Here is a 26,725-nt window from a genome sequence, read left to right on the forward strand (position 1 = left end):
CTGAAAGATCAGATGTTAATCTTATGGGGATTCCCTTGTGTGTTATTTGTTGTTTTTCCCTTGCTGCTTTTAATATGTTTTCTTTGTATTTAATTTTTGACAGTTTGATTATTATGTGTCGTGGCGTGTTTCTCTTTGGGTTTATCCTGTATGGAACTCTCTGTGCTTCCTGGACTTGATTGACTATTTCCTTTCCTATATTAGGGAAGTTTTCAACTATAATCTCTTCAAATATTTTCTCAGTCCCTTTCTTCTTCTCTTCTTCTTCTGGGACCCCTATAATTTGAATGTTGGTGCGTTTAATGTTGTCCCAGAGATCTCTGAGACTGTCCTCAGTTCTTTTCATTCTTTTTTCTTTCTTCTGCTCTGCAGTAGTTATTTCCACTATTTTATCTTCCAGGTCACTTATCCGTCCTTCTGCCTCAGTTATTCTGCTATTGATCCCATCTAGAGTATTTTTAATTTCATTTATTGTGTTGCTCATCGTTGCTTGCTTCCTCTTTATTTCTTCTAGGTCCCTGTTAACTGTTTCTTGCAAATTGTCTATTCTATTTCCAAGATTTTGCATCATCTTCACCATCATTATTCTAAATTCTCTTTCAGGTAGATTGGCTATTACCTCTTCATCTGTTAGGTCTGGTGTGTTTTTATCTTGCTCCTTCATCTGTTGTGTGTTTTTCTGTCTTCTCATTTCGCTTATCTTACTGTGTTTGAGGTCTCCTTTTTGCACGCTGCAGGTTCGTAGTTCCTGTTGTTTTTGGTGGCTGTCCCCAGTGGCTAAGGTTGGTTCAGTGGGTTGAGTAGATTCCCTGGTTGGGGGGACTAGTGCCTCTGTTCTGGTGGATGAGGCTGGATCTTGTCCTTCTGGTGGGCAGGTCCTCGTCTGGTGGTGTGTTTGGGGATGTTGGTAACCTTATTATGATTTTAGGCAGTCTCTCTGCTAATGGATGGGGCTGTAGACCTGTCTTGCTCTTTGTTGGGGATAGGGTGTCCAGCACTGTTCTTTGCTGGTCCTTGAGTGAAGCTGGGTCTTGGTGTTGAGATGGAGGTCTCTGGGAGATTTTCGCCGTCTGATATTACGTGGAGCTCGGAGGTCTCTTGTGGACTAGTGTCTTGAGGTTGGTTCTCCCACCTCAGGGACACCGCCCTGGTGCCTGGCTGGGGCGCCAAGAACCTTTAATCCACACGGCTCAAAATAAAAGGTAGAATAAATAGAGAGGAAAGAAAAGGAAGGAAGGAGGGCGGGAGGGAAGGAAGGAAGAAAGGAAGGAAGAAATGAAGGAAGGAAGCAAGAAAGCAAGGACGGAAGGTGCAGAGGAAGAAAGGGAGGAAGGAAGAGAGGAAGGGAGGAAAGAAGGGGGAAGGAAAGAAGAAAGGAGGGAAGGAGGGAAGAAAGGAAGAAAGAAAGGGAGAAGACAGAGTAGTATAAAGTATAGTTATTAAAATAAAAAATAATTATTAAGAAGAAAAATTTCCTTTTAAAAAACAAACAAAAAAAAAACAAAAAAAAAACAAAAAAAAAACAAAAAAAAAACAAAAAAACAAACAAAAAACAGAAAAATGGGTCGGTCTAACCCTAGGACAAATGGTGCAAGCAAAGCTATACAGACAAAATCTCACACAGCAGCACACACATACACACCCACAAAAAGAAAAAAAAGGGGAAAATAATAGTATATCTTGCTCCCAAAGTCCACCTCCTCAACTTGGGATGATTCGTTGTCTATTCAGGTTTTCAACAGATGCAGGGCACTTCAAGTTGATTGTGGAGCTTTAATCCGCCGCTTCTGAGGCTGTTGGGAGAGATCTCCCCCTCTCCTCTCTGTTCGCACAGCTCCTGGGGTTCAGCTTTGGTCTTGGTCCCGCCTCTGCGTGTAGGTTGTCCGAGGGCGACTGCCCTTCGCTCAGACAGGACGATGTTAAAGGAGCAGTTGATTCGGGGGCTCCAGCTCACTCAGGCTGGGGAGAGGGAGTGGCACGGGGCGGGGCGAGTCCGCGACGTCAGAGGCCGACGTGACGCTGCACAGGCCCAAGGCGCGCCGTGCGTTCTCCCGGGGAAGCTGTCCCTGGATCCCGGGACCCCGGCAGTGGCGGACTGCACGGGCTCCCGGGAGGGCCGGTGTGGAGAGTGACCTGTGCTCACACACAGGCCTCTTGGTGGTGGCAGCAGCAACCTTAGCGTCCGACACCCGTCTCTACTGTCCGTGCCGACAGCCGCGGCTCGCGCCCGTTTCTGGAGCTCCTCTACGCGGTGCTCTTAATCCCCTCACCTCACACCCGAGGAAGCAAAGAGGCAAGAAAAAGTCTCTTGTCTCTTCGGCAGCTCCGCGCCCGGTTCTAGGGCTCCTTTAAGCGGCGCACTTAATCCCCTCTCCTCGCGCCCAGGCAGCAAAGAGGGAGGAAAAGGTCTCTTGCCTCTTCGGCAGCTCCAGACTTCTCCCGAACTCCCTCCCGGCCAGCCGTGGCGCACTAGCCCCCTTCAAGCTGTCTTCACTCTGCCAACTCCAGCCCTTTCCCCGGGATCCGACTGAAGCCCGAGCCTCAGCTCCTGGCCCCGCCCGCCCCGGCGGGCGAGCAGACAAGCCTCTCGGGCTGGTGAGCGCCGGTCGGCACCGATCCTCTACGGGAATCTCTCTGCTTTGCCCTCCGCACCCCTGTGGCTGAGCTGTCCTCCGCGGCTCCGGAGCTTCCCCCTCCGGCACCCGCAGTCTCCGCCCGCGAAGGGGCCTCTAGTGTGTGGGAGTCTTTCCTCCTTCTCGGCTCCCTCCCACTGGCGTAGGTCCTGTCCCTATTTTTTTGTCCCTGTTTATTCTTTTTTCTTTTGCCCTACCCAGATATGTGGGGAGTTTCTTGCCTTTTTGGAGGTCCGAGGTCCTCTGCCAGCGTTCGGTGGGTGCTCTACAGGAGAAGCTCCACGTGTAGATGTATTTCTGATGTCTCTGTGAGGAGGAAGGAGATCTCCGCGTCTTACTCTTCCGCCATCTTTAAGCCGTCTCAAAAGGCTCAGTTCTTATACTGTGATGGAGAAACTGTTCAGGAAAGATTTCCGTTGTGATTCTATTCTGTTTTTCAGATGTCTGGACGGGCCGGGCGACGAGGTCAAGACCTGGGGGGAGATGTGTATTTCTTTGACATTCCACTCCCTAAAATCGAAAAGCTCATCAAATCCAGTGTCCCTGAGCTGAGAGGGCAGTTCCCTCTCAGCATATCCCTGATCCTGAGACTCATGTGCCTGGCTTCCAAAGGAGATGACCCCGGGGACGCTAGGGCAAAGGTACTGTGGGCACAGTTCCTGGGGCTGAGTCTCCGTTACTGGCCGGGCTCTCTTACATCTGTAGTGATAGCTTCTTGGAGTCACCAGCCTTCAATGCTTGGTAGTGTCTTGGCTGGTAGACGACTGGGGGCGGGTGGGGAGGGTAATAATTAGTTTTGTTGTCTCTGTCAGTCATAGAATTTCTGGCCAATGGGCATTTGGATTTGCCCCAGATGACTATTTTTCATGCATTGCCCCATAGGAGTGAAGGGTGCTAGCTATGGATTTAAAAAGATCTGAGTTACAAAAAGATTTGTGTTTATGATTTTGTAATAAAAGGGTTTATTTTTCATAAAAAAGTAACCCAAGTTCATCAAAGAATATTTGGATAATGCAGAAAGTTGAAGAAAGAAAAAAAGCACCTACACCTAGTTTCGCTCTCCAAAAACAGTCACATTCTCATTTTGCTATTTTTTTAGTCATATTTCTAAATATAGGTGTGTATTTGGTTCCTTGCAAAGGTATATTTAGTTGGACTTAAGACTATGGTCATAAACTTACCGTGAAATTTTCCGCTCAGATAAATATTTTGAGTCTAATCCCACAATGAGAAATTTAAAATTCATAATTAAATATTTGGTTTCATCCTTATGAAGCTGCATTGTGAAAGGGACCCACTCCTCCCCTGTGTTTGTATGTTGATTAGCCTGCCCTCTAAATTGGATCCTGTTTGCCAAGGTGAGGATTCTTCCAGGACATTTGTGATGAGTAGCCTCTTGTTATGTTGTTGATGCTTCTACAGAGCAGGTGCATATCATTTTGGAGCAAAACTTCCCCATGTTTGAGTTCTTTTTTCCCTCTATACAGGAGAGAAGCATACGTCTTCTTGCAAACTTTATAATTTTTTTCAAAAAGGTTTTCAGAGTCGTTGGTCTCCTTTGCTTTGGCCTGTGTAAGGAGCTCTCTCTGTAACCTTCACACATAAAAGACTCACGTGTGGGCATCAATTTCTTGGAATATTCTTTTTACTTATCACATCAAACTAGAATCACTTCACTGCCCTCTGGCATTTTCTGTCACAGAGGAACAGACTCTTGAAATCTCCTCTAGAGGAACTGTGCTAATTCCTGTTTTCTTTCTTTTTTTTTTTTTTTTTTTTCCTGTTTTCTTATGGTTTCTTTCTTTCTGCCTATGTAATTATATGAGTATTTTAAAAGCCTGTATATTTAAATTCTTTTCCCCAGAATTTTCTATTTTGTGTGTCTTTCCTTTTGTGTTTTATTGATGTTTTTGTTATTACATGAGGAAAACTTTCAGTCTTCATGCTCAGAAGTTTTTATCGTGATAAAATACATGTAACATTAAATTTGCCGCCTTAACTGGTTTTAAGTGTACAATTCAGTACTGTTAAGAACCTTTGCATTGTGCAGGGCTCAGGTCATTCTGGAACTCAGAAAAGATTTCTGAGTTAGATCTTTGATATTTGCTTCCGTTTTGATTTATTCAGTTTCCAGAAAAAGTTATAACTGTTTAAATCAAAAGTCGTTTTCCTGTTCTCCGCTGTTGATTTTCTTCATTATGAGAGAACACTTGAGTTGATCTCCTGCGTCTCTGATGCACTCTCTAAAGTTTCAGATCTGCTCCTTAGGGATACCACGTGGACGTCCATTCTGCTGCTGGGCTTGTTTCCCTGAGATTGTGCACTACTTCCTATGTCACCCTTTCATATCATAATAATGTATTATTTTTAAAATGTCAGTTTATATTGTCCATTTACCTGATGCGGTTGTGCCTTGTTTCATAAGAGGTCATATCTTTTGGCCTCCATTGAGGATGCCAAAGAATTTTTCCAAAATACGTTTTTCTAAAAAAACCCGTTTTTCTAAAAAAACCCGTTTCATAGGTCAGATTACTTTTGAGTAGAAGCCAGTGTGTTCTTGTGATGGTCAGTAAGTTTCTACAGAGCCTGGTCCCAGGCTCCCTTGTCGGACTCACCACGTCCTGGTCTCCTGCACGAGCCCCCTACCTGCTCCACCGACAGTAGGCACGTAACAGTCCGAGGGGCACGGCTTTGCTGTTTCTGCTGCTTCCGGAACCTTCCCCCAGATGTGCACACAGTCTCACTCTTCCATCTCGTTCAGTTTCTTGCTCTGCTGCTAGCCTGCTGCCACCACTCCTCCTGCGCTGTCGATGGACCCCCGTCTGCTGTGCCGACTGACCCCAGCTCATTTATGCACAGCACACCCCACGCCTTACACAGCTGCGAATCTCTGTCTCTGTCTCTGTCTACCATCTCTACCGTGTTTTTGTTTATTTTCTCTATATTTCCCACTGGAATGTAAGCACCCTAGGCCAGAGGTGTTTGGTTGTCTTAATTCTTGGTACAGACACCCAATAAATAGTTGTAGCATGACTGAATAATTTTAGGAAGTTGGTCTATTTTCTTAAAAGAACTGATCTCTTGTGGTTTTTCCTATTTTCTCACTTTTGAAGGAAAGTACGTCCCTTCAAATCTGGTGGTTTGCCAAGAAAGAGGGTGCATGATTTTTCTTTCGGTTTCACTCTCTGCTCACCTCAGTGCTGTTTAAATACCCTTTTAAGTGTGAAGCTAGATGAATAGCTTTTGGCCCAAACCTCAGCATTTAGCATATTTTCAGATTATGTAGCTTTCTGGACTGAAAGTTCATCTTCTGCCAGTGTCACTGACAGATTAGTCCACAGACTGGTCCTGTGGAGGCCACGCGTCACCACGCACTGCAGTAGGCACTGCAGGCAGAACTCTTACCGTCATAACAAGACTTTAGTGACGTGGTCTGCAGCTCCGGAGTTACAGTGAGCCACCAGCAGGCACTCACCCTCCTACTACTGTGCTCTTTCCTGGCTGTTGCTCTAAATGTAGAGCGAGAGGGAGGAGAAGTTGCAGGAAAGGGCATTTTTGGCTCCCTGAAAACGTATCACCCCAAGGTAGAGGTGATGGATGGCACACCCCATCCCTTCCTTCCTTCTCCCTTCCTTCCTCCCTTCCTTCCTTCTTTCCTTCCTTGCTTCTTTCCTTCCTCCCTTCCTTCCTTCCTCCCTCCCTCCCTCCCTTCCTGCCTCCCTTCCTTCCTTCTTTCCTTCCTTGGTTCTTTCCTTCCTTCCTCCCTCCCTTCTTTCCTTCCTCCCTTCCTCCCTCCCTTCTTTCCTTCCTTCCTTCCTTCTCTCCTTCCTCCCTTCCTTCCTTCTTTACTTCCTTGCTTCTTTCCTTCCTCCCTTCCTTCCTTCCTTCCTCCCTTCCTCCCTCCCTTCCTCCCTTCCTTCGTTCTTTTCTTCCTTGCTTCTTTCCTTCCTCCCTTCCTTCGTTCTTTCCTTCTTTCCTTCCTTGCTTCTTTCCTTCCTCCCTTCCTTCCTTCTTTCCTTCCTTGCTTCTTTCCTTCCTTCCTTCCTTCCTTCCTTCCTCCCTCCCTCCCTTCCTTCCTCCCTTCCTTCCTTCTTTCCTTCCTTGCTTCTTTCCTTCCTCCCTTCCTTCCTTCCTTCCTCCCTCCCTTCCTCCCTTCTTTCCTTCTTTCCTCCCTCCCTCCCTTCCTCCCTTCTTCCCTTCTTTCCTTCCTTCTTTCCTCCCTCCCTCCCTCCCTTCCTTCCTCCCTTCCTTCCTTCTTTACTTCCTTGCTTCTTTCCTTCCTCCCTTCCTTCCTCCCTCCCTCCCTCCCTTCCTTCCTCCTTTCCTTGCTTCTTTCCTTCCTCCCTTCCTTCCTTCTTTCCTTCCTTGCTTCTTTCCTTCCTTCCTTCCTTCCTCCCTTCCTTCCTTCCTCCTAGTCCACTGGCCTTACATTGACTAGAGATTCTTCCCAGGTACTATGAACTCTCAGGCCTAAAGGCAGCCACGTTTAATCTCGGTGATATTGGGAAATTCTCCTTTTAATTGAACCTCATAAATGTTATAGTGGGCAGTTGAAAGATATCTGAACTGTCACCTCGATGCTGTTTTACTGTCTCAATATTTTTATTACTTTGACCTTAATCAACCTAATGCCATCGTTTTTGCAATGATACTGCAGGACATGGGATAATGTATCAATAATATCGTATTTTCTTCCAGAACAACCCAAGAGTGAAAGCTCTTAAACTGGATTCACATACATTACCAGATTCTTTGGCAACATGTTTCATTTCCAGTGATTGTTTTAAATGCTTCGTTTTGTTAGGGGAAGCATGTGCCATGTAAGAATGTGGTAAAACAAGTCATGTGAAATCCCGCTGAATCTTAGGTGGGTCTGGTATCTGTGGGGTAAAATGGATATTAGTAATATATATTTGATTGTTTTATATTCTTTTATGAGCTGGTCAGTCAGATGTGGCCACAAGAGGAGACAGACGAGAGGCTCAGGGAAACAAAGTAGAAACTCAGAGGTCCTAGAAATGCAGGCAGGGGGCACCACGCAGGGCTTCGTGAGACCCCAGGATGGTCGGGAGGAGGCAGGAGACACGAGTGGAGGGAGAGGGTCCATGGGAAAGGCAAGGCATCTCCGAGGAGATAGTTTGGGACTGGCCAGTTGGAATAATTCGGGTGGGCTTTGGGAGCTGCGGTGGTCTCTATTTGCCTGGCGCCTGGGGTGCTTTAGGACAGGGGGGTATTGGCTTGGTGTGTGAGATTCAGGTAAGGCAGCAGGTGGGGCGTAAAGTTGGGATTGGTTGGTTTGCAGATGAAAAGCAAGCTTTGTCAAGCTGTTGTTACCTTTAGGAAGTAGCCCTGGGAGTGGCAGCCTCTCCCCAGCCAGCAAGGTTTTTAAGATGTCAAAACATCCTAGTATTCAGGAAAAAATGTTAAATTCCAAGGCACCTCTCTTGTCCTCCAGGGGTGTATTTCTCTGCAGGAGCACAGTGTGAATTCACATGCTCCTCTCCTCAGGTGCTGTCCGTGCTCAAGCACTCTCTGCTCTCCTTCAAGCAGCCCCGGGTGCTGGAGATGCTGAAACTGTACTTTCTGTTCGCCCTGCAATTCCTGCTCAAGGAGGTAGGACCGTGTTTGCCTTTTTGTGAGATAGGATCGGTACCATCTCTGTCTCTCATCATCTTGAACTAATTCCAGTCTTTCCAAGGTTATAGCCAAGGGTTCCTGCTACTTACAGTTGATTTAATTATCAAAGTGGGCCAGGTAATGAGTATTAATCTCTCTTATATTGGTATTGTGGACTGAAAAAAAAAAAGCACAACCTGAAAGTCGAGAATTATGTTTTATTCGGTGGACATTCTTAGGACTTCAAGCCCAAGACACAGCATCTCCAATAACAACACTTGAGGGGCTGCTCCCAAGAGCCAAGGGAGGAGCTAGGATATATATAGGGGTTTTTGCAATAGAGACCAGGTAGTCAGAACTTGAAAAGATGACTGTTCATTAAAGAAAACCAGACGTCTCAAGTTAAGGAATTTAGTGCTTTTCTGTGTCTGGGAAGATGCAAGAGTCTGGGCTCACAGGAATCACTCCTTTGATCTGCGCCTCAGCTCTCTGGGGCCGGCGTCCTGTGCTTTCCCATCCTGAGTTTCCTCAGGTGCACCGTTGCGGAGGCTGCAGTGGCTGAGGGCTTGATGGCCTGCATCCTGTCTCCATCCTGAGTTCCCTCAGGGCTCACCTTCGGGGCAGCTGTAACGTGACGGCTTGACGGCTGCAACATCCTTTGTTTACTGATATGGCCGCAATGTTTGAGTTCTCAGCATTAAGTACTGTTTTAAACTGGCATTTAATAAATTGTCTATTAATTACGGTATGTGGTTGAGTTGAGTCAAACTGATCGATTATGTCTGTTCTTTAGGGCTATTTAGATCAAGAAGGTAATCCTACAGGCTTTGCTGGACTTGTGTCACATTTGCATTATCACGAGCCTTCTAATCTTGTTTTCGTCAGTTTTCTTGTAAGAGGCCTTTTCCATAATCTCTGTCAGCCAACCAGCAAAGGTAAGCTTGACGTTTCATACGTATGGTCTAAAAACAGCAAAGATGCTATAGTGAAGCTAATACTTCAGGGAATTTTTTTTCTACAGAGAAAATACAAGTTAATATTTAGATAATTTGGAGATGCCAAATTAGATAAAATAAAGTTTTATATACCTACTAATATAGATTACATAGGAGACAGCCATATTTTGTGGCAGCTATTTAAAAATAACAACTTCTTATTAACGAGAGATTCCTTGATTCCAGGATTCAGAAATATTAATATATGATTTTTTGATAAATATTTTTCTAATTAAATGTAATATATGCTCGTCATAGAAAAAGGGTATAGGAAACCATCATGTTAAAATAATATTCACTGTTGATATTTGTGAATATTTTCCTCGAATATAATTCTATAGTGTATTTAAATAGCTGATATCATATTAGTTGCATGATCTAGAAAGTTGTTTTCCCCCAGATTTGCTTTTGTCAAATTGTGTACATTTTTTGTGAATTCCATTTGTAAAGCCCATCTAATGTTTCATTTAATGCAGTTTTTATAGAAGCCTTTGATTTTTATAACTAAACCATAGATCTTTAAACTATGTCCCTAAAAGAAATGTTTCTGTCTTTGTGCTTAAGTTCGTTGTAGTTCTTGATGCCTGGTGATTTCCTTGCCTTTCATAGCGTAACTTTGCTTTATCTTCTGTGTTAACTGTCAGGAACACTCTATTTTACCCAATGTCACTGGGCTCTGAATGTGCATTGTTCTGTGAAACAAGGATACTCAGGAAGTTCTGTCTCCCAAAAGCTCTAAGAGGAGAAATAATTTCAGGCAACAAGAAGTGCAGTTGTGTTTATTGCTGTGTGTGTGTGTGTGTGTGTGTGTGTGTGTGTGTGTGTGTGTTTAGGGAGGTGTGTGCTGTTATAAACATGGAGACAGAAGCTTTATGAGGCAGATAATATGGACATTGATATGTTGTACATGAGGAAACAGAGAAGTTAAACAAATTGCCGTGGTCACAAAACCTAAATATTTTAAGTCTTGAGCCAAGATTCAAATATGAGCAAGTTATTAAAAGTGGCCCCTTTTTTTAACATCTTTATTGGAGTATAATTACTTTACAATGGTGTGTTAGCTTCCGCCCCATAACAAAGTGAATCAGCTATATGTATACATATGTTCCCATATCTCTTCCCTCTTGCGTCTCCCTCCCTCCCACCCTCCCTATCCCATCCCTCTAGGTGGTCACAAAGCACAGAGCTGAGCTGATCTCCCTGTGCTATGCGGCTGCTTCCCACTAGCTATCTATTTTACGTTTGGTAGTGTAAAGTGAGAGAGTGGCATGGACATACACACACTACCAAAGTGAATTTCTTTTTCTTTTTAACATCTTTATTGGAGCATAATTGCTTTACAGTGGTGTGTTAGTTTCTGCTTTACAACAAAGTGAATCAGCTATACATATACATATGTTCCCATATCTCTTCCCTCTTGTGTCTCCCTCCCTCCCACCCTCCCTATCCCACCCCTCTAGGTGGTCACAAAGCACCGAGCTGATCTCCCTGTGCTATGCGGCTGCTTCCCACTAGCTACCCACCCCACGTTTGGTAGTGTATATATGTCCATGCCACCCTCCCACTTCGTCACAGCTTACCCTTCCCCCTCCCCAAAAGTGGCCCTTTTTAACACGACCATGTAACAGTCACGTGCTGTGGAGGATGGGAGTGAGTCAGGTTGATGGGATATATATATATATATATGTATATAATATTATAATATATATTATTATATATAATATATACTATAATATATATTATATTATTATTATATATATAATATATAATATATATAATATAATATATATTATTGAAGTATAGTTGCTACCATGTTGTGTTAGGGGTTGACAGTATATTAACCTGAGTGACAGGGAGGGGAGGGGAGGGGAGGGGGCTGGGGGGTTATTTGTGGGTTAGTTTTGGAAACCCTTACGTGCTTGGCTGAGGAGACTGGGTTTTGTTTATGAGGCACTGAGATGCAATCAGAGTCTTTTGAGGCGGTGAGATCATGATCATTAAATGCTTAAGAAAACCAATGATAGACTAAAGAGGAAGGTCCCAGGTAAGGGGACAAGGGTCTTTGGTTAGAGTTACAAGAGTCTGAAGCAGTGGGGGAGCAGCAAGAAGGAAGAAGGCGGCACAGGTGTAAAACTGCCAGCAGAGATAGTCATTCCCTAGTTGCTCTACTTGTTTCTAGAATTTCTAGTCTCCATGAAATAACATGCAATATAACATTCAATTTATATTATTCAATTTAAGCATTAACAATGGGATTAATGCACTTTTTATGTTTATGACAAGATATTTTATTTTGTATAGGCTCAAAACATTTTTCTCAAGATGTTATGGAAAAGCTAGTGTTAGTATTGGCAAATCTGTTTGGAAGAAAATATCTTCCAGCAAAGTTCCAAGATGCTACGCTCAAGTTTTATCAATCCAAGGTAAAATTTGTGATTCTGATAACATTAAATAATTAAGACAATTTAACAGATCCTATAAATGATCCCACAGCAGTAGAATTTTATTAATATAGAGTTCATTTGTTTTATAGAAATAATTTGTTCTTTTGTAATCAGTGTTATATTTAATCTGTAATTCACATGTCTCCTCTATAAATCTATCAAAAGATTAAATGCCTTGAGGAAAAATGGGATAAAAAGTTTTTCTCATGTTTTCCATTGGATTGTATAAACGTGTAGCAATCAGTGGCTAAAGAAAAAATGTACGTAGTTATACATTACATGAACTGATATTTCCCATCATTGAATCTCTAGTTCTTTTAGCATCTTTTTACCTTGCAGTAGGTCTATGGACAGGAAGTGTATGTTGTAAACTGTAATGTTCTCACTGAAAAAATATTAGAACAGTTATCTAAGAAATCACCCCTTGACATACAGACTGTTGTCTGATTTTATTTGCAATGACTTCTTTGATCATGATTCCCTGTCATTAAATCAGCATCAAATATTATTACTAATGTATTTCACTAGAATCTGAGAAAGTGGGAAGGGCTGGTTATACCAGATAACCTTGGTAAAAGGTGGCAAAGAAGAACAAAAAGAGAAGAGTTCATCTATATTGTCTAACATCACAATGTTAAGTTACCATTAGCCCTCACAGAATGTTCTCTAGACCAGTGAACACAATTTTAGTCATTGACTTTTCATCTTCATGTCTTTTTCATCACGTGTACATTCTTGGACTATTATTTGTTTTGGTTAAATAAACTTATTTTTCTTATAAAATACAAGTCAGTATCTCTATTCTTACACAGGTGGTTATGATAGAAAAAAGTACAATAAAAAAAGGTTTTGAGTGGAGGCCTCCTATTTCTCTCTCTTTTTTCCTTTAAAGATTATTGGAAATTTGAGCACTTCCAGGTGGGACATGCTAGGTGGCCATCACTCCTGTTGCAACAGAGCGCTGTAGAAGGGATGAGATTATATTGGCTAAAATTATAGAATGGCAAGAACTTATCCAAGGTGTGATTGGACTCTCCAACCATGATTTTTCTCTCAAAGAGCTTGTTGATTCTGGATGAGGTTGAAAATTGTACTTAGCATATCCAGAGAGCCTCTCCTATGAGATAAAAAACAAAATAAAACAATAAAAAAACTGGAAAACAGTATCAATCCACTTCAATCTCTACTTAGACTGAGGTGATCACATCTTCACTCACTTGGCCAAACACAAAATTGGGGAGCTCACTCCAGTGGAAGGTAACATTGTTTGAAGTCTATCAGGTCCTTTTAGAAACACTTCTGGTGAAAGAAAAAAAAAAAAAAAAACCTAAAAAAGTGAGTAAGCAAGAACATATGACCAATTAGCAGGAATGCAAGCAGGCAATAATAATCAACACGAAGATGATTCAGATATTGAAGTTAGACTATAAGGGCGGCTCAAGAAAATTGGGGAAGAGATTGAATTGATGAAAGGATGGAGAATTTCACTAGATAATTACAAAATTGATGAAAGAATAGAGAATTTCACCAGGTAATTAATTGGACAGTCCAGAATTGAAAAATGTAATGTCTGATCAGAATATACATATCAGAAGTCAATATCGGTGAGTTGACTGACAGCTCAATAAAAGGTATCCGAATTGTAGCACAGGGAGAAAAAACTGAAAATAAATGCAGTAGCATATGAGAATGTGGATCACATTCAAAAGGTTTAATGTAATATAATGGCAATCCCAGAAGAAGAGGAGGGAGAAGAATGGCAGGAGGGTATTGAAAAATAATAGCTGGGAATTTTCCAAAGCTGATGAAAGACAGCACTCCTTAGTTTCAAAAGATTAGTCAACTTCAAGAAGGATAAAGAAACACTAAACTAAAACTACTGAAAATCAAAAACAAAGAGAAAAACACAAATCAGCTAGAGCCGAAATAGACATTTCCTTGAAAAAAGCAATAATAAGATTGATAGCTGACTTTCTGACCAAAATAATGGAAGGTAGAAGAAAATGGGAATATAATTTTCACTCCACTCTGTTTATTTTTGTGCTTGAATGTATACAGATACTTAGCGTATGTTTTAAACATAAGTTAAAACAGGGTAAGTATATTGTGATTGTTTTCATGACATCAAGAGGATATGCATACCTTATTTTTAAAGTTTTTTTGAGGTATAATTGATATATAAAAATTGCATACGTTTAATATATACATGTTAATGCGTTTGGACATAGGCATGCACCGGTGATATCATTGCCACAACAAAGGCACTAAACATATCCACCATGCCCAAAATTTTTCTTCTGGTTTTATTTATTTATTTAGTTAGGAATACTTACCATGAGATTTATCCTCTTAATGTAGTTTAAAGTACACAGTACTGTATTGTTAACATAGGTACTATGTTGTAGAGAAGATCTACAGAAATTATTTATCCTGCATAACAGTCATTTATATTCAATGAAAAACAATTCCCCATTTCCACCTCCACCCAGCTCCTGACAATATTCTCTGCTTCTATGAGTATGACTATTTTAGGTCCCCCATGTAAGTGGAATCATGCAGTATTTGTCCTTCTGTGAGACTTATTTTACTGAACATAATGTCCTCTAGGTACATCCATGTTGATCTCCTTTTTTAAGAATGAATAATATTCCACTGTATGTGTACAGCACACTTTCTTATCGATTCATCTTGTTGATACACACTTGGGTTGGGTTGTTTGTATGTCTTGCCTGTTGTGAATAATGTTTCAGTGAACATGGATGTTCAGGTATCTCTTCAACATCCTGATTGCAACCCTTTTGGATATATACCCAGATGTGGAATTGCTGGATCATATGATAGATCTATTTTTAATTTTTTTAAAGAAAACTTTGTATGTTTTTCATAGTGGCTGTACCAATTTACATTCCCACCAACAGTGTATAAGGTTCGAATTTTTCAACATTTAAAATTTTTCTTCAAGCCTTATAATCTTGTTTTTTTTTTTTGATGATAGCCATTCTAACAGGTATGAGGTGCTATCTCATTGTGGGTTTGATCTGCATTTCCCTGATGATTAGTGATGCTGAGCAACTTTTAATATACATGATGGCAATTTGTATGCCTTCTTTGAAGAAATGTCTTTTCAAGTCCTTTGCCCGTTTTTCTTTTGTTTTTTGTTTTTTGTGGTTTTGTTTGTTTGTTTGTTTTGCTATTGAGTTGTACTAGATTCTTAACATATTTTGGATATTACCCCTTATCAGATGGTTGGTTTAGAAATATTTTTTCCCATTCCAGAAATGCCTTTTCACTCTGTTGATTATTTCTTTTGCTGTGCAGAAGGTTTTTAGTTTGACGTAGTCCCACTTGTTTATTTTCACTTGTGTTGCCTATACTTTTGGTGTTACATTAAAAAAATCATGGCCAAAACCAATGTCACTATATTTTCTTTTATTAATTTTATAGTTTTAGGTCTTACATTTAAGTCTTTAATCTGTTTTGAGTTTATTTTTATGTACAGCATATGGTAGGGGTCCAGTTTCAATCTTTTACATGTATATATCATTTTGCCAATACCATTTTTTGAAAAGACTATCCTTTCTGTATTGTGTGTTATCGGTACCTTTGTCAAATATATGCTAGTAATATATATGTGAAATTTGTTTATGGACCAGAAACACCTTAATTGCCTTAAAATTGAACAAACTCGTTTCATTTCTAAATACACATAAGACAAAAAATAAGTAAAGTGGGAATTATCAAATATTTTAGTTAAATGATAATGAAGACTACATACAAATATAAGATGTGATTTATGCAATGATTAGAGGGACATTTATAGCCTTTATAACCACATTTTAGAAAAGAAGATAGGCTGAAAAAAAAATCAGTGATTTGACTTTTCAGCTTAAGGAGTTAGGAGAAAACAAAACAAAGCAAAATAAATAAAACAGAATATCTAACCTAAGGGAAATACAAGAAAAAGAATAATAAAATGAGAACAGAAATAAAGTAAAATGAGAACAATTGTAAAAAAAGGGAAATCAGCAAGACGTAAGTTGCTTCTTTGTTAAGATTTGTAATAAAAGTGATGAATACACAGCAAGACTCATTGACAAAGAAGGGAGAGAAATCACAAATTACAATTATCAGGAACAAAAATGAGACATTATTACAGATCTTATGTAGTACATCAAATGGAAAAAACATTTGAATATTTGGACAAAATGGGCAAATTCCTAGAAAATGCAACTTTCTAAAACTAACCAAGGACTATATGAATAATTTCATATCTGATAGCTGTTAAAGAAATGTAACCAATTATTTAAAAAAATTTTCCCATTAAAAAAACGCAGGTTCAGATGGTGAACTTTTTTAAACATTTAAAGAATAACAGCAAATTTTCACAAACTCTTCTAGAGAATATAAAAAGGGAGCAAAACTTAAACTTAATATCAAAACTTGACAAGGACATTATAAAAAATTAGAGATGTATTTCTCTTATGAAAATATAGATGGAAGAATAATTAACAGAATATTAGAAGAATGAATCCAGTGGGTTTTTAAAGACCCTCACAATTAAATGAGGTTTATTCCAGGCACAAAGGGGACTTTATATTGTTGCTTGCTTTCCAAACATGTCACTAGATTCTTTGAAATATTTACAAGTCTAATGTCATTTGAGGGCATACTTCTATTTAAAAGAGTTTTGATTAAATAGCATGAAAACAAATTTTTAAGAGTAAAGGTATTGGTTTTTATAACACAAATAGGAATAAAAAATGAATTTCACCTGAATTTCATAGATGAAAGAATGGAAGTTACATTACTGAATAGATAGATAACTATAGAGTTATATTACATTGTTCTTTGCAGTTCTTCTAAACTTTCAGTTTTCAAGGATGGTATGTAGATCTCTCTGAAAAATATTTGGCCTCCAGTTTTTTGTTTTTGATGACCTCCTTGATGATTTAGGTGTTTCTGGAGGATCTCCCTGAGGACTTCAAGGCTGCTCTAGATGAGTATAACACAAATGTGATAAAGGACTTTGCCTCTTTCCTACTGATTGTTTCCAGACTGGCTGATATGAAACAAGAACATCAGCTCCCATTGTCAAAAATAGGTAAGTGTATCTTAGCTCCATTGTGGAACAGTTTAAAAAATAAATAATCTTGCCTAAGAATATTTTATCCCATAAGAAGAGTAGAGCCCTGGAAAGATCAGTCTGCCTTAGAATAAGGGGATCCTTTCTGCTGTCTCAAGGAAGGAAGATATGATTATTAGAATTAAGTAAAGGACAATGGAGAATGACATTGAATAGAGTCATCTATAAACCATCTTGATTCAGGGTTGGGTTTGGGACGTGCCTGCAAAATGGAGTAAGGACACCTATGAGATGAGGAGAAACAAGAAGTGATTGTCGCTTTTTCCTTGAGAGGAGCTGTGTGTGGTGGTCATGAGCATAAACTCTCTGCATATGACCTGAGTCCAAGCTCTGGCTCTGCTACTTGTTAGCAGTGGGACTTCGAGCGGGTGACTCCATATTCCTGCCTCGATTTTCTCAACAGGTAAATGAGGAGGCTAACACTATCCACCTAGTTTGGGGGAGCTTTAAATGGTTAAGCCAATGTCTGTAACTGTCTCCAAACAGCACGTAGCACGTAGTCAACACTCCTAATCTTTGCCCTTCCTTTTCATGAGCTATTGGACGGAAATCTTCTGGGAGAAACTAAACTGGAAACGGTGACAGGGATACAGGGAAAGGGGTGAGCTCTGGGTAGCCATTTCCTGGTTTCGTAACATCCTCAGCTGGAAGAAGTCAGGGAGGAGGAGCGTGTAGCTTCCTGGACAGCGTGAAAGCAGGAAGCAGACAGTGGCAGTGGGTGTGGCGAGCGTCCAGAGGAGGAACAGGAGCGGGAAGTTTCAGCCTCAGTCACAAATGAGAGCTGACTCTGAATGCACCCTCTGGTGCTTTAGAAAGGGAGGAATGGAAGACATACTTCTTCTCGTATGCCATTTCCAAACCTGCTGATGGTGGCTGCTTGAATCAGCCTGTCTAGAAGAATTCTGCAGCCAAGTCTGATTTCGGTGGGGAAAAGGACCAAGGTAATAACAATTCTGGGCTAAAATAGGATACAATTTAAATTTAGTATTTTATGACCTGTTGATCAAAGCAACTAAAATGTAATACAAAATTTTATACTGTTGATAATAGTACTAATAACATTTACTGAATGTATTCTGTGCCAGGATGTGCTGCTTACTGTATGTGATCTGTCTTATTCAGTCTTCATTACAGTGTTGGTCCTTGAAAGTTGAATGGCTCCCCTTTGCCTCCTGGTCTAGAGCAGGTGTGTAAAGCTTGGCAATCTGGCTTAATCTTCAAAACTGATTTGTGCCAACCTCTTATGGCCAGATTTCTCAGGTAAAGAGTGTGAAGACTCCCAACTTGTGTCTCACTTGATGAGCTGCAAGGAAGGAAGAGTAGCCATTTCTCCGTTTGCCTGTCTCTCTGGAAACTCTGATGGAAATTTGCTTCATCTAGAAACTTCTGACCATGTAAGTGGAAAACGAGGCTTATAAATAAAACGTCTTTGAGAAAGAATTGGATTTATACTTCTAGGCAGCTTAGCAAGGATTTCGAATTCCCCAAATTGAAAAGAATTTCAGGTGTATCAGCAGAAATATCCAGGAAAGTTTCTCACCCTGGCCTGAGGAACCCTGTTCCATTACACAGAAATCCAGGATCACCACTTTTCTGGAGATTGACAGAGGTTTGCTGTGAAAAGAGCACCTAAAACTATCTTCAGGCTTTCCCAGTATTGCTGTAGATGCTGTTAATCCCATATATTCTGGATCAGTGATGTCAAAAATGAAGTATAAAGAACTAGATACATTTCAAATATGCTGGATAACCCATTTGAATGTTGGAATAAACTTGTGGAAATTTAAGTGTAGTTGATTTACAATGTTGTGTTAGCTTCTTGTGTACAGCAAAGTGATTCAGGTATACACACACACACACACACACACACACACACACACACACACACACACATATATGCTTTTTCATATTCTTTTCCATTATGGTTTCTCACACAATACTGAATACAGTTCCCTGTGCCATACAGTAGGACCTTGCTGTTCATCCATCCTATATATAATAGTTTGCATCTGCTAACCCCAAACTCCCAAACCATCCCTCCTCTACCCTCTCCTCCCCCTTGGCAACCAGTCTGTTCTCTATGACTGTGTGTCTGTTTCTGTTTCATAGAGAGGTTCATTTGTGTCATATTTTAGATTCCACATATAAGTGATATCATCTGGTATTTGTCTTTCTCTTTCTGACTTTGCTTAATATGATAATCTCTAGGTCCATCTGTGTAGCTGCAAATGGCATTATTTTATTCTTTTTTATGGCTGAGTAGTATTCCATTGTACATATGGACCACATCTTCTTTATCCAGCCATCTGTTGATGGCTTCCATGCCTTCGCTTATTGTAAATAGTGCTGCTGTGAACACTGGGGTGCGTGTGTCTTTTCAAATCATGGTTTTTGTCTTTTCTGGATATATGCCCAGGAGTGGGATCACTGGATCATATGGTACCTCTATTTTTAGTTTTTTGAGAAACCTCCACACTGTTTTCAAAGAATTTTGAAAAACTGTATAGACACCTGTGCATTTTAAATGGACGCATATATTTTTTTATCATATATTTAAATAGTTTCTAATGATATAGATTGCATTTTTAGATAAACGTTGATATGTTAAAATAGAACCATTGCATCATCCTTCAAAAAATATAAAATGGAATATAAATACTAAAGTGTTTTAACACCCATAACTGTCAAGTTAAAAATAGTCAAGAATAAAATTTTTAATGATTTAAATTTTGATGTAGTTCTTTTCCTCTTGTGTTTAGATTCTGCATTCCCCCACAAAATTTTACCTTACTTACCCACCAGTTCCCCTTGATTGCAAATCTTCCAGATTTTCGGGGTCAAAACAATTTTCTGCATCATAACGGAATAAGAATATTCTAAGAACTTTTAATAATAATAACTTTCTGAGCTACTCCCCAGTCATTTTAGAAAGTAGCTGTACCAGTGTGCACTCTCACTGGCCCTGCACTAGAGTTCCTGTTGACCCCATAGAGTTTTCAGAAAATGAGCAGACATGGAAAACTACTGATGTGCTTTCTTCCTTTTCATATTTTCCTTTTTCTTTCCCCTCCATCTTCCTCCCCTTCCCTTTTGTTCCAGTAACTGGGATCTAAAGATTGTCAGTTACTCAGTTTAAGCCTTCATTCCAGACATGCAAGGCACCAGCTCCCTGCCACTCTGAGTACAAAGGTATTTCCTGCACCAATTAGGATACTGATAAAATTTTAAATTAGCTTTTCTTTCCTAGTGAGTCTTGCTGTATTCTAGTGGCCGGGTAGTTAAAATTTTTATTGTACGTTGTGAGGCAGTGATGTTCATGGGCGGAGCCAAGCCATCCTACTGTCCCACTTGGGACAGCGCTACCGCAGTGTGTATGAGAGACACCCTCTTCCTTCACCGTGAAGAGTGTGCTTTAAACGTGTTGATTCTAGGAAGGAACTGTGAAGCACAATGTAAGAAATCATAAACTTTCTTTACACATAAATAGTAAACTAAGGAGAGCTCTGTTTCTTCAGGTCACTCTGCGCACCGTTGGCATTGATAGCACTCGGGCTCCTGTGCTGTGGCCACAGGGAATTGATCACCAAGGAAGAAGAATGCAGCTCAATGCTTATGCACTCGATTTCTATAAACACGGTTCCTTGACAGGATTGGTCCAGGACAACAGGTGTGTTTTATCTCTCTCCGTCTCCATCTCCCTCCCCAGCCATCCCCAGCATCCCCGTCATCCCCATCTCTACCTCTACCTCTCTCTATCCTTTTCACCTTTACCTCTCTCTCTCTGTCATTTCCACCTCTGCCTCTACCTCTAGTTCTATTTCTATATCTAACTCCGTCTGCATCTTTACACCTAATAAATGAACGTAATGAATCTTAGGCAAACACCTTTTTACAATTTCAAGTATAGGTTAATCATGCGAAACATACTGAAATTTTTTCTTACAGACTAAGGGCAAGAGAAAGTGCATTTAGTGGTATTGTTATTTGTGTTTGACCAGCAAAATCTTGAGACTTAGGCTGACTCACTTGACATAAAGATTTACACTACAGTTATCAATATTTGCACATGTTCACAGATACGTTTTTTACTTAGTACTATTTATTGATTATTATCTATTTTAAAAATGGATAACACTAACAAATAATGCCATGCTCTGCATTGTCTGAGAGAAGTGTATGAAAAGAATATAATTCACATCTGAGGACTGAGACTATGACAGTTGTTTTAGCTCTTTGGCAGGGAAACCATTTTCAGAAACAGTGTGCAGGGATTTACTGGGAATGGAGAAATTGGCCCAGTCACTGAGCACATGGACGTGTGTGGGGGTGTGTTGGGGGAAGGGAATTCTGTCACACCATCGGGAATTCAATGTGCATTTTAAATACATTTTGAACAATCTTACTGAATTCAGGTATTTAAAACTTCTGACCCTCTTGAGAAACACTGATCATTTTTGACAGTAGGACTCATTATTGTGAATAAAGTAGTTGTGACACCAGTGAGTAATTCACTTGGTTCTTCTCTTTGACTCTCTGGCCCCATCCACGCTCCTGATCTTGACTTTGCGACTTGGGTTTCTCCTAGAAGGTCAGCCTTCAGCCTCCCATGTTCATTGATTATCTCTGGTTGTGAACTTGTGACTGGAGTTCATAATTGTCATTCTCACATTTTAAATCATCTGGGAGTCTGTGGCAGAAATGATTTTAGTAAATACATCTTAACAGACAAAAGTAATCCATTAATGACCAGTCCAACATTTCAATATGAAATAAATTCTTTAATGTTTTTATACCATTAATTTTCAAAATGTTGTTTTGTTTAGGATGAATGAAGGAGCTGCTTATCAGTTGTTGAAAGATTTTGGGCTCACCATTCAATCTATCAGGTATGTTATACATTTTATATATTGATTTCAGATTTTCTAATAATTCAATGGTAATTTGAAAAATGTTGAGCTCATACTTAAAGATGCCCCTGAGCCTCTTAGGTGCCAAGCATTTCAACTCCCCAGAGACTTTGCAGACCTTCTCCTCAACTCTCTATTGCATTGTTTCAGTAATAGAACTAATTCCAAAATCCATGAACTTTCACCTAGACCAGAGCCTCAGCCCAGGCACTTTAGACCAACAGGCAGCAGTATCCCAAAGCTTCAAGAATCCCTAGACCCTCACGTTCTCAGTTTCCACAACCAAGGTTTCCATTTTAGTTAATGATACGTAAAAACATAGGCGTGAGGATGAGATCTGGGGACCGAGAACAAAAACCAGTGAGTTAGATGGTATGTGTCACATTATATCTCTTGAATAGTGTTCAGGAGGAAATGTCCAGGAGTCACAATTGTGAGTCTGTAACTAGGAGGAAATTCAGTATTGTGGGTACAGAGCTGGTCATTCTTTGCGGTAGGTCAGTGAAGACACCAGGGAAAAACTGGACCTCTAGTGGAATCAAGGCAGGTACAGGTTACAAAAGGCTGGTGAAAGGTCAGATCCTGACTGTTCCCAGTCCTTGATGAGCCCAGCTGCACTGTCCATTCTTAGATATCCTCTCTCCATTCTCGTCACCTGTGTATCAGTTCCTTATTGCTGCTGTAACAAATGACCACAAACATAGTGTTTAAACCAACACAACTTTAGTGTCTTATAGTTCTGGAGGTCAGAGGTCCAAAATGGTTCTCACTGGGCTGAAATGAAGGTGTTGTCAAGGCTGCATTCCTTTCTGGAGCCTCTGGGACGATCAATTTGATTGTCTTTTCCAGCTTCTAGACGCTTTGATTTTGGCCCCTTCTGTCTTCAAAGCCAGCACTGGGGGACCGATTCTTACATCAGGTCACTCTGACATTCACTCTCTCCTGCCCCCTGTCTTCCACTTACAATGACCTTTGTGACAACAGTGGGCCCCCCAGATAATCCAGGTTAATTTCCCCACCTCAAGGTCAGCCAATTAGCAACTTCAATTCCATTTACAGCCTTAATTCTCCTTTGCCAGGTAACCTAAGGATTTATAAATTTCTAGGGATTAGGACATGGATATCTTTGTGAGCCATTATTTTGTTTATCACACCCTGTTTTCTTAATTTTCTCATACATCTAGGTAAAGGGAGGATTGTTGTGCTTTTTGTAGAGGTAGTTGCCTGTAGATTTAAGTATATACTGAAAAAAAAAAAAAAAAACCCACAGAATGACTCCATAAAAAAAAAATGTGGGGAAAAAGAAGGGGATTTGTGCTGCTGTTATTGAAGGGAGGAGGTATCTGGTTACATGGGACTCAGTGGCCATTAAAATCCTCTTGGTAAAATACAGGGAGAGGAGCTGCATGGTGATTGTCTTGATTGATTGATTCATTGACAAGGTGTTTTTTTGATTTTTGTTTTTGAGATAAATATGTTCCTTATGATTCTTTTCCTCACTTTGCTCACATTTCATCATCTAGTGGGATTTACTTAGCTCTGCCTCCCTGGGGAAAGCCCTTCTTAAGATACCGACTCTCAGTAGAATGGGTGAGTTTTATTTGTATCTATATTTCCATTTACAGTGTTTCTTTGCGTGAACTGTGTGAAAATGAAGAGGACAACGTGGTCTTAGCATTTGAACAACTGAGTGAAACCTTTTTTGAAAAATTTAAGAACATTTGAAAACGAAGTCTATCCAAACTAATTAAAAGATTGCCTTGGGCATTTTTAAAGTCATATTTTATGATTCTCATGATTTTTGTTGGGAATACATATATGATGAAGTAGAAAGGGAAGCAGTTTGGAGTCAGGGTTCTGATCAAACTTGCCCTGCTCTCCTGTGAGCATCCTTGGATGAATCACTTAGTATCTCTAAACCTTGGCTTCTTTGTATTGCTTAGTAACAATGGTTATGTCTCAACTAGTTTGTAGATTGGTTGAGAAATGTAAGGATTTTGTATGAGATTGAAGAACAACGCTTGCTCTGTGAGGCCTAAACAAATATTACATTCTCAACAATTTTCTCCTCAATGTTATAATTTGTAAAAAGTCTATTAAGGCTAGAATAAATGATTACAGTATCCTGACATTGAAATATAATCTCTCTAATTAATTTAAATGTGATTGCATGACTTAGATATGGCTGTTGGAAGAGTACCTTTTAGTGAACTTAAACTACTTTTTATAAAACATGATGGGAATTTTGGTATAAATTCCATGGTGCTTTAAATAAAACATACCTGATAATTTGGCTTGATTTTAATTCTACATAGGTAACTGAAAAACCACAAACAAATAAAATGGGTTTAATCTATTTACCATTGGTCTCTTTGTGTTAAAGTCACACGTCTTTCCATCCTCTTGCATACACATTTGCATTTTATGGAACATAGTTCATATATGGTCACCTTCCTGCCCCAGCCTCACCTCAGATTATCATTCTAGAACCTATTTTAGACCCTGAACTTGAACAGAGCATTTTTTTCCTCAAGGCAAGGTCTGCTCTCTCCTACTATCAAGATGTCTTACTGAAAGGTGATCCCTTGTATGGCATTATTTATACATAGATTACATCGGCTTAGAAAAGCCCTGTGGTTCATTTTGTCTGGAGATAGAAGAATACTCTTTTCTCCGGAACTGACCCATCCTTGCATGTGCCATGTTAGGGATCCCTCCTTTCTTTGATGAAACCGATTTTCATTATTTTAAATCCTGCAGTACAACAATTTCTGAACACCCAGACATTTAGAAACCAAAGCAGTGTTTTTACTGCCCCTTAATCTCTACCAAACAGAATCCAACAACATATTAAAAGGATCACACACCATGATTGAGTAGGATTTATCCGAGGAAGACAAGGTCTTCAATATATGCAAATCAATCAGTGTGATACACCATATTAACTCATTAAGGAATAAAAACCATATGATCATCTCAATAGATGCAATAAAAGCTTTTGACAAAATACAACACCCATTTATATGAAAACTCTCCAGAAAATGGGCATAGAGGGAAGCTACCTCAACATAATAAAGTCCAGATATGACAAACCCACAGCAAACATCATTCTCAATGGTGAAAAACTGAAAGCATTTCCACTAAGATCAGGAACAAGACGAGGATGTCCACTCTTGCCACTCTTAATTCAATATAGTTTTGCAAGTTCTAGCCATGGCAATCAGAGAAGAGAAAGAAATGAAAGGAATACAAATTGGAAAAGAAGAAGTAAAACTGCCACTGTTTGCAGATGACATGATACTATACATAGAAAATCGTGAAGATGCCACCAGAAAACTACTAGAACTAATCAATGAATTTGATAAGCTTGCAGGATACAAAATTGATGCACAGAAATCTCTGGCATTCCTATACACTAGTGATGAAAATTCAGAATGAGAAATTAAGGAAACAATCCCATTTACCACCACAACAAAAAGAATAAAATACCTAGGAATAAACCTAACCTAAGGAGGCAAAAGAATTGTACTTAGGAAACTATGAAACACTAATGAAAGAAATCAAAGATGATATAAACAGATGGAGAAATATACCATGTTCTTGGTTTGGAAGAATCAATATTGTGAAAATAACTGTACTACCCAAAGCAATCTAAAGATTCAGTGCAATCTCTATCAAACTACCAATGGCATTCTTCACAGAATTAGAGCAAAAAATTTTACAATTTGTATGGGAACACAAAAGATCCCGAAAACCCAAAGCAATCTTGAGAAAGAAAAATGGAGCTGGAGTAATCAGGCTCCCCACCTTCAAACTGTACTACAAAGCTACAGTAATGAAGACAGTATGGTACTGACACAAAAACAAATATAGATCAATGGTACAAGGTAGAAAGCCCAGAGATAAACCCACACACCTGTGGTCACCTAATTTATGACAAAGAAGGCAAAAACATACAATGGAGAAAAGACAGCCTCTTCAATAAGTGGTGCTGGGAAAATTGGACAGCTACATGTAAAAGAATGAAATTATAACACTACCTAATACCATACACAAAAAATAAACTCAAAATGGATTAAAGACCTAAGACTGGACACTCTAAAACTCTTAGAGCAAAACACACTTTGACATAAACCACAGCAAGATCTTTTTTGACCTATGTCCTAGAATAATGAAAATAAAAACAAAAATAAACAAATGGGACCAAATTAAACTTAAAATCTTTTGCACAGCAAAGGAAACCATAAACAAGACAAGAAGACAATCCTCAGAATGGGAGAAAATATTTGCAAATGAAGCATCAGACAAAGGGTTAATCTCCAAAATATACAAACAGCTCATGGAGCTTAATATCAAAAAGAACAAACAACCCAATTAAAAAATAGGCAAAAGACCTAAATAGACATTTCTCCAAAGAAGACATACAGATGGCCAAGAGGCACATGAAAAGATGCTGAACATCACTAATTAGAGAAATGCAAATCAAAACTACAATGAGGTATCACCTCACACTCGTCAGAATGGCCATCATTACAAAAGTCTACAAACAGTAAATGCTGCAGAAGTTCTGGAGAAAAGGGAACCCTTTTATACTGTTGGTGGGAATGTAAATTGATGCAGCCACTATGGAGAACAGTATGGAGCTTCCTTAAATAACTACAAATAGAACTACCATATGACCCAGCAATTCCACTACTGGGCATATATCATGAGAGAATCATAATTCTAAAAGACACATGGCACATTGTAAATGTTCATTGCAGCACTATTTACAACAGCCAGCATATGGAAACAATCTAAATGTCCAACGGTAAAGAAGATGTGGTACATATATACAATGGAATATTACTCATCCATAAAAAGAAAGGAAATAAGGTTATTTGCAGAGATGTGGATGGACCCTACAGTCTGTTATACAGATTGAAGTAAGCCAGAAAGAGAAAAACAAATATTGTATATTAATGCATATATGTGGAACCTAGAAAAG

General features: G+C 39.6%; 1 protein-coding gene across 3 annotated transcripts in view; it reads left to right on the top strand.

Moving 5' to 3' along the window:
* The window catches only part of DDX60 (DExD/H-box helicase 60), a 103,181-nt gene extending 79,083 nt beyond the window's left edge, over window positions 1-24,098 (top strand). For all 3 annotated transcript variants that reach the window (XM_067040084.1, XM_067040085.1, XM_067040086.1), the window contains 9 exons: window positions 3,074-3,274; window positions 8,142-8,246; window positions 9,043-9,184; window positions 11,546-11,667; window positions 16,642-16,789; window positions 18,083-18,225; window positions 20,347-20,498; window positions 21,655-21,717; window positions 23,364-24,098. In XM_067040084.1, coding sequence (XP_066896185.1) covers window positions 3,074-3,274; window positions 8,142-8,246; window positions 9,043-9,184; window positions 11,546-11,667; window positions 16,642-16,789; window positions 18,083-18,225; window positions 20,347-20,498; window positions 21,655-21,717; window positions 23,364-23,463 — 1,176 coding nt within the window. In that variant the 3' untranslated portion in view covers window positions 23,464-24,098. The remainder of the gene's footprint in view (window positions 1-3,073; window positions 3,275-8,141; window positions 8,247-9,042; window positions 9,185-11,545; window positions 11,668-16,641; window positions 16,790-18,082; window positions 18,226-20,346; window positions 20,499-21,654; window positions 21,718-23,363) is intronic.
* Window positions 24,099-26,725: the final 2,627 nt, after the last annotated feature.

This window comes from Kogia breviceps, chromosome 8 (assembly GCF_026419965.1).
Source record: "Kogia breviceps isolate mKogBre1 chromosome 8, mKogBre1 haplotype 1, whole genome shotgun sequence".
In the NCBI taxonomy this organism is placed as follows: Eukaryota; Metazoa; Chordata; class Mammalia; order Artiodactyla; family Physeteridae; genus Kogia; species Kogia breviceps.